Raw genomic sequence first — 11,833 nt, 5'->3', positions numbered from 1 at the left:
TTAACCCGTCGCATGGAAATTCCGATGTCAGGATACGTCATTGAAACGCGGCGTGTGGAGACCTGGAAATTTCCTTATACTTTCAGATTTGCCGCAAATAATGGCGCACCGTATACGAGCGCGCGGTCAGTCAAATTGTGTCTTTCTTTCGTGTCTTTCTAAAAATTGTCTTTTCCACCGTGAGAACAGTTTCACTAAGTATTCTTGTCCCGAAATTCTACGGTACCAGACGAATCGATCTGTATTCTAGAACCCGATTTTCCACGGTAATACGAGAATCGCGTAGTATTCAAGAACCCGAGATTCCACGGTACTAGACGAATCGGTCTGTATTCTAGAAGCCGGTTTTCCACGTTACTATGAGAATGGCTTGATATTCAAGAACCCGAAATTTCTCGATACTTGAAGAATAGATTCGTATTCTAGATTTTGATATTCCAAGGTACGAGAAATTTCACTCGGCATTCTTGATCCACACTACATACTATCAGGTGTTCTTGGAAAAAGCAACGAATTCTCCCGATAATTCTGCACCCTCTTACTACTGTATTTTTCTCAGAACCTTTACTCTAAAACAATAAATTATTTTAATATCTAATTAATAATCCTCAAAATGGCCAATTTACAGAATCTATTTCATTATGTGATGACTAACAACTAAGTCTAAACATTATGCACATGGAAAATTAAATATACTAAGCTAAGAGTGCTTAATGCTTGCCATGGGTGGAAGCAACATTTTCAATATTTACATAAATCATTACACCACGACAATAATTTTAGTATGATAAAAAGACATTTTTTCATCAGTCAGATATGAAGACAAGAATAACAAGAAGAAATGTCTATACTCTAATTTTAGAGAGTAATAAAATTTTATCAAAAACTACAATAAATTCTAACCAAGTCATACCATGTTAACAACTTAGTGGGCCCTGGTTATTTACTGAGCTGGAAAGTGCCTTTCTAAAGCCAATTCTTTAACATAAAAGTTGTTTGAAGAGCATAATAATTCAAGAAGCTTGTTTGAAATCATTCCAATCAAATTAACTGTGGCATATCCAAAACTGTAGCATTCTTTACAAAGGTCTTCAGTACATCTAATACTACTTCAACAATAAATGGAGTTGATCGCCACAAAATTCTATGTTATTCAAGGATTCTTCCCACAGATTTTTGAACTGTTTGTAATAGCTGGCAGATTATGTTCCAATCAAGATAAGAGAGAGAGTGAGAAAGTGGCATCATTTGTTAATTTTTCAATTTGTGAAACCAGCTAATGCAATATGCAAAAAAAAAAAAAACATTTTGTGAGTTAGGGTTAAAAAGGAACCATTCACCCTAATACCCATAAACCACCTTGCCATTCTGTCAAATGAACTGAATTAAAAACAGAAGGCAAAACATACAAGTTATGTAAATAAAGAACACTTAGGTATTAATTTAGTCCCACAGTGACTGTAGCTGTCTGTTTGGCCTCCTCCGGATTGTGACAGGGCTGGTGTCCAACATATGCAAGGGTTCCCCATCGCTTTCATCACCACTGCAATGTTGTGGGGACGGTGGGGAGGGAGGAATCCTATTTTGAGAAGGAGACCTCTCAGGAAGGAGTGCCCATGCAGGTGAGGAAGTTGGTAGACTGTGTGTGGATGGCTCTCCTTCTACTCTTGTATTTTGTGGATGTGAGCTTCAGGAGGAAGATGGCTGTTTGTCAATTTTCTCCTGAAGTCTCTTTAAGAGAGGAGATAGCTGTGGACTACGCCACAGTGGTGACCTCATGACCCACACATCCTCTTGACTGCCCTCACCATTCTCCTTGCGACTCATGAAATTTGCATCAATTTATTGCAGAGCAGTCTTCTCTGCTTTATTTCTTCTGTCAGGTGGATTGTCAAGGTATTGTTGTCTTTTTGTTTCATAATATCTTGACACAGCACCTGGTACATAAAAATAGTATTAGGTTAATTGCTTATTATTTATTTATTACCCAAATTCATGAAAAAGTCTTTGATGAGAATCTTGTCCTAACATTGAAAGCTACTTTTCTCAAATTTATCCATTCATTCTCTCAAGTAAATGGCAACCTTACATCAACATTCGATGAGAAAGTCAGGTTAGGTCATTTTCAAATTCAACCTACTAAATTGTTTGAAGTTAAGTTTCATTCAACAGGAAAAATAGGGGTCTTCTACTAAAGGCAGGCACAAGACAGGTTACGCACCTCGAAAAGCTCTGTTTTAGGGTACTCTAGACAACAAACTTTCAGATGAATTAAACAAAAGTTTAAAACATTTCTTACAAGGTGACCACATTTTGTTGGACCAGAAAAGTAAATTGAATGCACACTCTAGTAGCACATTTATGTATGTACTTTAAAGAGAAAATCATATGAACACATCACTTACACTTGATAGTTGACTTTTCATAGTCATTGTTTTCCTTTTCTAGTTCCTTACAAAGAAATCCTCGAACAGCACTGTTGTGGGCAGTATCAATGCTACAAAGGAATGTTATAGTAGTAATGCTTTGTTAGAAAGGTGCATAAAGATGAACAAAATTAAATATAGGTTTAAGTTAGTGACCAAGCTTGTTTAGAAGGTGATAAAATTTTTTTGTGTTTATGAACTGAGACTTTGTCAAGATCTGTGAAGATGTAAAAAGTAAACAAGGCCAATTGCTCAGCATCTTGATTAAAATAAGATATTCACATGGCTAACAAAGTTTGCTTGTAGGAAAATGCTTGAGGGAAAATCACAGACAAATAAAATATTGTCTTCCACATTTGCCAGCCAATCGCAAAAAATCAGGGGACTTTGCAGAGAGCCGGAAACAAGTCACTTCAAGTTGTTTTAAATGACAGAAAAGACCACAATACACAAGAACACAGGCTTCTCCATCTCCTCGCGGTTTGCTTGGATCAAAATGGCAGACTATTAAGCATTGTGTAAAATCTTTTTTGTCTTGTGAAAGTAATCCTTTTCAGTCACAAGTAAGCAAAGCTTTAATTTGTCCTGCAAATTTTAATGTGGCTTCTTGTTCTGAAATGTGCCACCCCTCTAGGAGGGACAATCTCTTAACTTTGGTTGTCCTTTTTCCCCACCTAGAAAGGGAAATTAAGTTCTTTGACTACACCCTTTGCAAAGTCCCCTCCCTTAACCAAGGTTCCCCCCTCCAGGAGATGGCTGATGATAGATGCATTTCCAAAACATTCCACAGACGAACTCTTAATATCCTGAATAAATATCTTTTACTCACCCTTCACTTCCACAAAACTAAAGTTCAACTTCTTGTTTGTTGTGCAACAAGTGCACATCACCCTTAAATTCAAACAAAATTAATTATAAGAACATTAACGTTTCTAATAGGAACAGTGTATGTGGAATCAAAGGTGAAAAGTGAAATAAGGGAGTTAAGTTCAAATTCTAATAATATCATGGGTAACAAATTATGCTTACAATTGTGTGGTTTAAAATTTCTAGCCAGAAGACAAGATGTTTTATTTACAAAAACAAACAACTTAGGGACAAATTAAGAAATAAATGTTTAATCATTTGTCTCATGACATAGAGTCAGGCTATCAAAAGTTTGACAGTAATGTTTCCTACTGCTACACTGCTAGTCTTTGTCAGGCAGCACGTTTGAATGTTTACATGTCGCTATATGTAGTACTTTGGTGTTTTGTCATTGGTACGTTGTAGTACTCTGTCCTTGGTGAATTTCAATCCTCATTATTATTCCTACTAGCAGATGTTATTCCCTCATAGGTCTGCTTTGTTACTGACCGGCTGTGATGCTTTTTAACTGTAGCCATCCACACTTCAGAAATTTTGATCCCACTCTCTCTATTGATGGTATTAGGGTAAAGTTTTATGTGGATGGCTTCTTCATCAATAATGAGAGCAGAATTTAAATTCCTTAAGCATGGATGCCCACAATCAAAAAGCATAACAGCTAGTCAGTAAAAAAGCTGAACTACGGGAGAACAACATCTGCTGGTTGGAATAATAATGAGGATCAAAATATCCCAATGATGGAGGACCAAAATGTACCAATGACAAAACACCAAGGTGCTACATATAGCAACACATAAACATTTGACTTCATCACCTGATGAAGAAGACTAGTAGTGTAGCTGTCGAAACACCCAATCAAACTTTTGATAGCCTGATTCTAAATCATGAGAAAAATGATTGAATGCTCATTTATCTATTTAACCTCAATGAACAATAACATCTTCTTTAACTTGAGGACATTTTTGTAAATTATTACAGAAAAAAACAATCTATACTGAACTATGTGCAGTAACCTTTTTCAGTAGCTTTAAAACTAAATTGCAGAAGTTGATTTTCAGGCACTATTGGCAAATGATGTCTGACATTCTCAAAACTTCATACACTGGAGCAATCTTTTCGGCTTAGTTTCAAACAAGCCATATGACATGCGGTATTAACATCACCAAGAAGGGAATACTGTCCCACAAGCTTAAAAAACTTCCCATACCAGAATCGAAGCTTAAAAGGAAACGCCTATTGCTACAGTACTGGAACAAAAAGTTGCACAAACCTTTAGTTGCTTTGGAACAGGCCCACGGTGGATATTCTCCTTCTCGGTCGACTGAGGTTGGCGATCGAGCTTGTGTCATACAGTCTGTAGTTCGGTCTTCACCTCAGCCACTTCTTTACAAGCGTTTTCCAGTTCCACGCTCAAACTGTCTAGTTTGGCATTTTGCCGCTTTACTATATCCCCCAGTTGATTGTGTCGAACAACTGTCGAATTTCTCGGTTTGAGACCACCAGGTTCTCCCGATTTCTAATAGAATCTTCTCGTAAAGGCTCTGGATGGAATGGAACTGCGCTTGATCGTGCGCCGGTTGATGAGCTTGAGCCGAATGGTCGTCGACTCAAAGTGGTACTGGTATTACCACTCCGGAAGAAAGATGCAGCCACATCGATGTCAAAACTGAAATCGTCCAGCGAAGATTGTGTGACGCGTCCACAAGTCGAGCGACGCTTCTCTTTCCCTTCTATTTCGTGTGAGCGACCCGTAAGCCAATAATCTGCTTCTAGAGCAACCACGTGAGCAAGACTAACCAATAAGCGCTTTCTCACTGAATGTCACGCATTTTGTCGGCACGACTGTCGGCACTTAACTCGGCAGCATATTAATCGATTGCTCAGAGTTCTTCATCAAGGCAGCATAATAGGTGAAAGTACGGATCAATTGAGAAGGAAGTTTTGTGAAAACTGCGCTTCTTGGTTTGGGGAAAGCTTCTATTATGATCACATATGTGAAAAGTCCAGTTTGCAGAGATTAAACGTGAAAGGTGAGTTGAGTTAATAATGAGGTTGATCTTTCTGAACATAGGTCGACGATAGTTGAAATTCCTGAAAAGTTTTCTTCAGTCCTCATAGTGTTTTAAGCCCGGGTCGCACAAGATATAATACTCTTGATTAATTGCGATGGTTCAAAGTTAAGCCGTTTTGAGAGAAGGAAGAATCTTGTTCTGCGCGGGCTGGACAGAACTGAAAAACCCCTGCGCATGGTAGAGACTCGCGCGTGGGGGAAACTGGGGACGACAACGTTAAACCATAGCAACACGTACGTGAAATGGCAGAATTTTCGGAAAAAAAAAATGAACAGCGCCATTTTTTACTCTAGTTAAGACTTAGGTAGAACGTGCGCGCTTTAAACCTTCGCCAAAGACTGACTGGTAAGAGTGCTAAGACATATCTCCTAAACACAAACCAAAATTTTACAGCAAAGACAAGAGTCAAAGATCTCTGCTGGAACATCTGAAAGCATTACCAACAGTTTTTTAAATAGTAACTATCACCTGTAATATCAATTAAGCTCGGCTGTAACAGGTATTACTGGTTACGGGTTACAGCCCCTAATGACAATGCCACATGCACAGTACTATTACAGCTCTGTCCAGGCTGTCTGTTATGGGCTGTGTTTATGTAATTACATTCAAAACTTTGTTGGGGCAGGGCCAGGATTTTTCTGACTTTTTCCTATGTATCAACATAAGGTCCACCAATCAATTAAATGTACAGTACTTCAGTTCTCTGCTGAAAATGACATTCAGATGTGGAAAAACACAGTCTGTTGCTTTACAGTGTCATATGTAAACAGCTTGATGCAAATTGACCTTTTTAATAATAATAATTTTTCTTTATTTGCTTTTGTTTTACTTTTGACTCTTGGGTACACACATCCGTTTGTGTGTAAAGGTTGTTATTTTATACCCCAGGAAATACACCTGTAGCAATGCTGTTGCATGTTGCTCTGTAAAAGGAGCCTCACTGTATATCAGCTCATTGATGCTGATCAATCTGACATTCATCTTGTGCTGTTAGTCACTCCTAGAATTGGTGACAAGTTCTACTGTAACCACTGCAAGAAAACAGTGAGCTAAAGTACCTTCTACGAGAATCAGACACTATATGGTGATGTTGCATGTGGATTCTCTAGTCAAAATGTGGAGCTTGAGTTAGACATGGACTCTGATTCAGAAAATGAAGGTGCTCTTCCTTGTTGGGATGATGAAGACAGGCAGTTCTTTTCAGAAGGAGATTCTAGTGGTGGTGAAAATGATGTAGATGATGAAATGTTACCAGAGGAGTCCTCAGTGGAAAAACATGAAAGCTCCATGCAATCAGAACAGCAACTCTTGGTTAGTTTATAGAATATTATTGGTTCATATAGCAAACTAATAACCCTCATAAAATGGCTTTTGCTCTTAAATCACTCTTCTTAGGTAGCTTAATCTCTCATAAACCAATAGAAAAATGTTTTCTGGGGATTACTTTTCCAACTTAAGCTAGGTTTTACTGTTTTATCTTAGGTAAAAATTTAGATGAGGCAAGTGCCTCGTCTTGCCTCAGGCTACAGTGTGGCTACTGCCCTGCTTTTATGTGTAAAATTTCTTTTAGTGAAATATTTTGATATTCATTTTATTCACAAGTGATGTAAATACATGCAGAATGGTGTACATGTATACTGAACCTTAAGTACTATTTATTGCTATTGTTTCTGATGTACTGTTATTTCATTTCAAGAGGATGATGTAGAGAACAATACGCAGAGCTTTGAGTATTCTCATGAAATGGAAAACAGTGCAAAAAAAATGTGGTAAACAGAAGGAACCAGGAAGTGATTGCACAGAACTGAGGGCTTTGCTTTTATTCTTACTTCTGTGGCAGGCAATGTTCAAAGTTGCAGACAGGGCTATTGTTCTACTCTTAAAGTTTTTCAAGCTGTTCTTATCTGGTATTGGTAAGATGATGCAAGCAGAAGTTCTTATTAACTTTGCCAAGATCATCCCAGAAACATTGTACATGATTCGAAAAAATCTTGGCCTTCAGAAGGACAGTTTTATTAAAAATGCAGTTTGCCTTAAGTGTAAAACTCTCTATAATTTTGATGAATGTGTTTGCCAAAGGCCAAATGGTGAGGTTGTATCAGCAAAATGCAGTCATGTGAGTTATCCACGCCACCCACACCAAGCCCGAAGGAGGCCATGTGGTTCCGTTCTGATGAAAGTTATGAGGTCAAGAGCAGGAAAGACATTCTTGTATCCTAGGCAGGTTTACTGCTTTAAAAAGGTTACTGATTCATTACAAGACCTTATTAACAAGCCAAACTTCATGGAAAACTGAAAAGTGGAGAAATTGTTCCACTCAGCTGTCAGACAATGTTCTTGGAGACTGTTTTGAAGGAAGAGTTTGGAAAGTTTCAGTATGTGGATGGAGAGCCCTTTCTTGCTATACCAAATAACTTTGCTCTCATGTTGAACATTGACTGGCTTCAACCCACTCTTCATGGCTCAAAATCCATTTGTGTCATTTACATGGTTGTAATGAACCTTCCAAGAAAGGAACACTTCAAACCTGAAAATCTTATTGTTGTTGGAATAATTCCTGGGCCAAAGGATCCTAAGCATTATATCAATTCCTTCCTGCAGCCATTAGTAGATGACCTTATTGACTTGTGGGATGGAGTTATCTTAGACACAAACATTTCTGGAACTGGGGAGATGTTCTGAGCTGCTATCTTAGCTTTGTCAAGTGATATACCAGCAACTTCGAAATGTGGAGGTTTTATTGGCCATACTGCAAAGAAAAGTGAGTGCTCAAAGATGCACTATAACTAGAGTGTTTTATAAAATTTTAATAGTAACTCCTTGGTTATTTATTTATTTTTTTGTATTTGTGTATGTAATTACTTACCAACTCACATGTCTTGGGAATCAAAAAACTTTGATCTCAAGTCAGCCCTCACCAGCTGACCAATTCCTCACACCTAGCAGAAAAGTTTGAGCTAATACATCCTCTGACTTTTAGAAGGGAAGTGCTAGAGACGAGGTTGTGTTTTCATGTGTTAGGAAGTTTGGAATTGTTTGGGACTGCATTCGAAGTCTTTGGATTATCTCCAGATATGATCAGGTTCTCTATCAAAAATCCTGGCACTTGTAGGATAAAAATCTCGCACCCTTGGCTCAAAAAAAGGTTGGCAGGTATATGTTTGTTGTGTGTGTAAATACATGCTTGTTGCACTGGCATCATTGTTTATATGGTGTTTTACTATATTTTCAGGATGCAGCAAATGCTTTAAAAAATTTCCAAGAGCATCATTTGGTGATAAACCTGATTTCTCAGGATTTGATAGAGAAAGCTGGGAACAGCAATCTAATGAAGACCATCGAGCATCTGCAGAGAAAGTTTGCCAAGCTAAAACACCAAGTGATGCCCAGAAATTTGCCTCTTCAAGTGGAGCACATTACTCTGTCCTGTTCCAGCTTCCATATTATGATGCTATAAGATTCGCACTGATTGATCCCATGCATAACTTGCCTCTTGGGAGTGCCAAACATGTTCTTAAGACTTGGACTGAAATGGGAATTTTGAGTGAATCTGACTTGTAGAGAGAACAGAAACGTGTCAGTCTTGTTAAGCCACCATCTGAAATTGTGTGCATCCAAAGCAAAATTTCTGAAGGATTTAAGGGATTCACTGGTGACCAGTGCAAGAACTGGGTATGTTTTTACTCCTCTTTTGCTTTAAGGGAGTAATACCCAGTGGACATAATGGAATGTGGACAGCATTTGTACATGCCTGTCAACTGCTTTGCAGAAAAGTTATCACCAAGGAGGAGTGTATGGAAGCTGACCACAAGCTGATGTGATTTTGTGTAATGTTTAGAAGCCCTCTGCGGGAAGGAGAAGTGCACACCAAACATGCATCTTCATGGCCATTTTAAGGATTGCAAACTTGATTATGGACCCGTTTTCTCTTTTTGGTGCTTCTCATTTGATAGGTACAATGGAATTATGGGAGATTACCATACAAACAATGTTAATATTGGTAGGTATTAAACTCTTCTCTAATAAATTAAAAAAATGAAAATTAATTCTTTCAAACTGGTCTTTCCGTTCTTGACATTTTGATAGAATGCAGTCACGCCATATTCTTGGAAAAAAAAATATGTGAACACTCAAACCTCCCTATTCAAACATATATGTACATGTATACGTGTTACATAAATATAAAAGTTTAAAGCAGACGGGCCATTAGGTCTGTGGTAACAAAGCACTTATACAGTGTAGTAGCAAAACTCATTAGCTTTTGACCAGACCTGAATGACCGACTGACCAAACGACTGACTGTCAAACTAAAAACAAATAATAATAAGTCCACAAAAGTATCACATAACTTTTTATTATTATCAAAATTTTATGGTGGACTTAAATTTTAACCTTGCACCTGCCAGAGGCCTGATACCCTGTTTGTGGCATGTTGCTTTGTGTAAGCCTTTGCATAATGCCTAGATGTATCAGAATACATTATGAACCATATGTTAACTGGTTTTCATTTTATTATCCCCAGGAGTTCAAATTATATTTCCAGGAGGCATGGAAGAGTTCCAGCAACTTATGGATTGTGAAGGCAAGCAAAAGGGAACTTTACTAGAAGTAAGTGTCCGTGTCCAGCAGTTCTGCAACATGGTTGAATCTGAAACTGGCAGTCCAGTGAATGTTAACCTTAGTAAATCTGAGACTCAAGTACCACTACTACCAATCAAAAGGGGATGCAATTGAAAGTGATGATGTGAGGAGACTACAGAAGACTTACGAGGCCATGTATGCTGGTGGTAGAATCATCCATGTTTCCAGCTTCTGTGATAAGTTCAAGCACCTTTTATACAAAGGATACCGTTGTGCAGCAGACTCAGCTTGTCACCAACAGCCTTTGATGACTCTAGTAGACCTGCTATCATTAGGGACTTTCTGCAACATGATGTGGTTATCAAAATGGAGAATGGAAAATCTCAAAAGATCACCCACCTTCTAGCATTAGTTTAATAGTTTAATGGTATGCTAGGCATCCTCAGTGTAACAGGTATTCATAACCTGTAGAGATTTGGGCGAATCATTTCGAGTCAGTTATTCCAGAACATGCCTTTTATGAGCCAGTGGGAAGATTCCAGTCTAGCTGTGTCTTTTAAAAAGTTCATGAAATAATACCATTACCAAACTCAGTTAGAGTCTAACATTATGGAGCTTTAATTTATGGAAAGGAAAACAGATTGCAGAAGGTGGATTTGGTGTTGGTACTTTCTCAATGAACATCTGTACATGATTGAGTCTCAAGACACATTTTCATTTCTAGATATTTACATTCTGAAACATTTTCCTAAGTTGGATCATGATAAGCTGAATTGGTTGACAACAGCAATTATTTTGGTTACAGACTGAAATAAATCAGTGATCACATAACATGACATGTTAGATTAATAAGAATATTGTATTTAGATTTTTATGTACTGTCACAATTCAGTCAATTTGCAATTAATGTCATTTGATTATGCTATTGCCAAAAGTGGTTTGCACAAGTAGTTCTTTAATATAGCAATAGGTACCAAATGTATTGTGTGATCATGTACAACAGTTAGTGTATGAGAAGTTATGGTATAACCTCTCAAAATAGCTGTAGTTATTTATTTTTGCACAATAAAATATTGAAACTTTAGTATGGTTCTTTAAGGGAAACCCAAAATATTGCTGTCAGTGTTTCATATAATTTTTTTATCAGTTTTTAAATGTTACATGTATTACAATCCACTGGCTGACTGTTGGCCAAATTGCAATTTTATGCAACAACAATAACAACAACAACAAATTTATCGAAGTATTTCCTAACAGTACATGGCATTACCTATTAGTTGAGCTGAAGAAAATACAATAAAGCTCGAATCATTTTACAAAAGAAGTTCCCAGACATTGTTAGTAATTACGTATCTTTAATATGCTATGTTTAAAAGATGAGCCACTAGGTTGTGCTAAAACTTTTTGTCCTGATAGCTGGGTTGTTGCCTGTTGTCATATATCATATGCCGTGAAGGAAAAGATTGCCATCAGCAAAGCAACTGTTGCAAATTATTTTCCAACTTTAATGTTCAAAACGTTAAAAAAAATTGGAAAGACTGAAAAAAACCCTAATAAGTTTAGAATTAACAAATCGGATCGAGTGGCACAAAGTTTCCTTTTACATGAAATTAAAAACAGAAGGTATACTTAACTTTAGTTTTAACACTGAATGCGAAGGCGCAACAGTACAGGCGCGAACAGGTACCCCGCCTTAACGATAGGTGAAGGTGCGAGAAGATACTGAAAAAAATACATTCAAGCGAACGCGAAAGCCCGGATAAGCAAAGGAAGGTGAAGATGTATGTGCGTAAATTGATGATCTCCAGAACGTAAACTTTTTAAAAAACCTTGGTACTTGAGAATGGAAGAAGGCTTTGAGACCCACGACTGACGACACGAATTACC

The 11,833-nt window shown here is 37.6% G+C and overlaps 1 protein-coding gene, 1 long non-coding RNA gene and 1 pseudogene across 2 annotated transcripts; 2 read left to right on the top strand and 1 right to left on the bottom strand.

The window, feature by feature from the left end:
• Positions 1 to 582: 582 nt before the first annotated feature.
• On the bottom strand, positions 583 to 4,990 carry LOC131798778 (uncharacterized). Its single transcript, XR_010717517.1, has 4 exons — positions 4,564 to 4,990; positions 3,256 to 3,317; positions 2,406 to 2,497; positions 583 to 1,937 (listed from the first exon to the last, which is right to left on the bottom strand). It is a non-coding gene; the product is annotated as an uncharacterized lncRNA (long non-coding RNA).
• A 148-nt stretch (positions 4,991 to 5,138) lies between these two features.
• LOC131781964 (uncharacterized) lies at positions 5,139 to 7,669 on the top strand. The gene is made up of 3 exons (XM_066167135.1): positions 5,139 to 5,323; positions 6,360 to 6,676; positions 7,206 to 7,669. Exons 2-3 carry the CDS (start codon positions 6,500 to 6,502, stop codon positions 7,659 to 7,661), a joined length of 633 nt encoding a protein of 210 aa, XP_066023232.1. The 5' UTR covers positions 5,139 to 5,323; positions 6,360 to 6,499; the 3' UTR covers positions 7,662 to 7,669.
• Positions 7,670 to 7,677: 8 nt separating this feature from the next.
• Positions 7,678 to 11,272, top strand: LOC136276942 (uncharacterized; annotated as a pseudogene).
• Positions 11,273 to 11,833: the final 561 nt, after the last annotated feature.

This window comes from Pocillopora verrucosa, chromosome 5 (genome assembly GCF_036669915.1).
Source record: "Pocillopora verrucosa isolate sample1 chromosome 5, ASM3666991v2, whole genome shotgun sequence".
In the NCBI taxonomy this organism is placed as follows: domain Eukaryota; kingdom Metazoa; phylum Cnidaria; class Anthozoa; order Scleractinia; family Pocilloporidae; genus Pocillopora; species Pocillopora verrucosa.
The sequence above is the reverse complement of the archived record's forward strand: the minus strand, read 5'-3'. Positions and strand labels throughout refer to the sequence as shown.

What these genes read in the sequence shown, in the direction of transcription:
- LOC131781964 (XM_066167135.1), top strand. Translation starts at nt 6,500, where the DNA reads ATGGACTCTGATTCAGAAAATGAAGGTGCTCTTCCTTGTTGGGATGAT. An exon ending in AATCAGAACAGCAACTCTTG is followed by an intron (nt 6,677 to 7,205) that starts GTTAGTTTATAG and finishes CTTCTGTGGCAG; the next exon opens with GCAATGTTCAAAGTTGCAGA.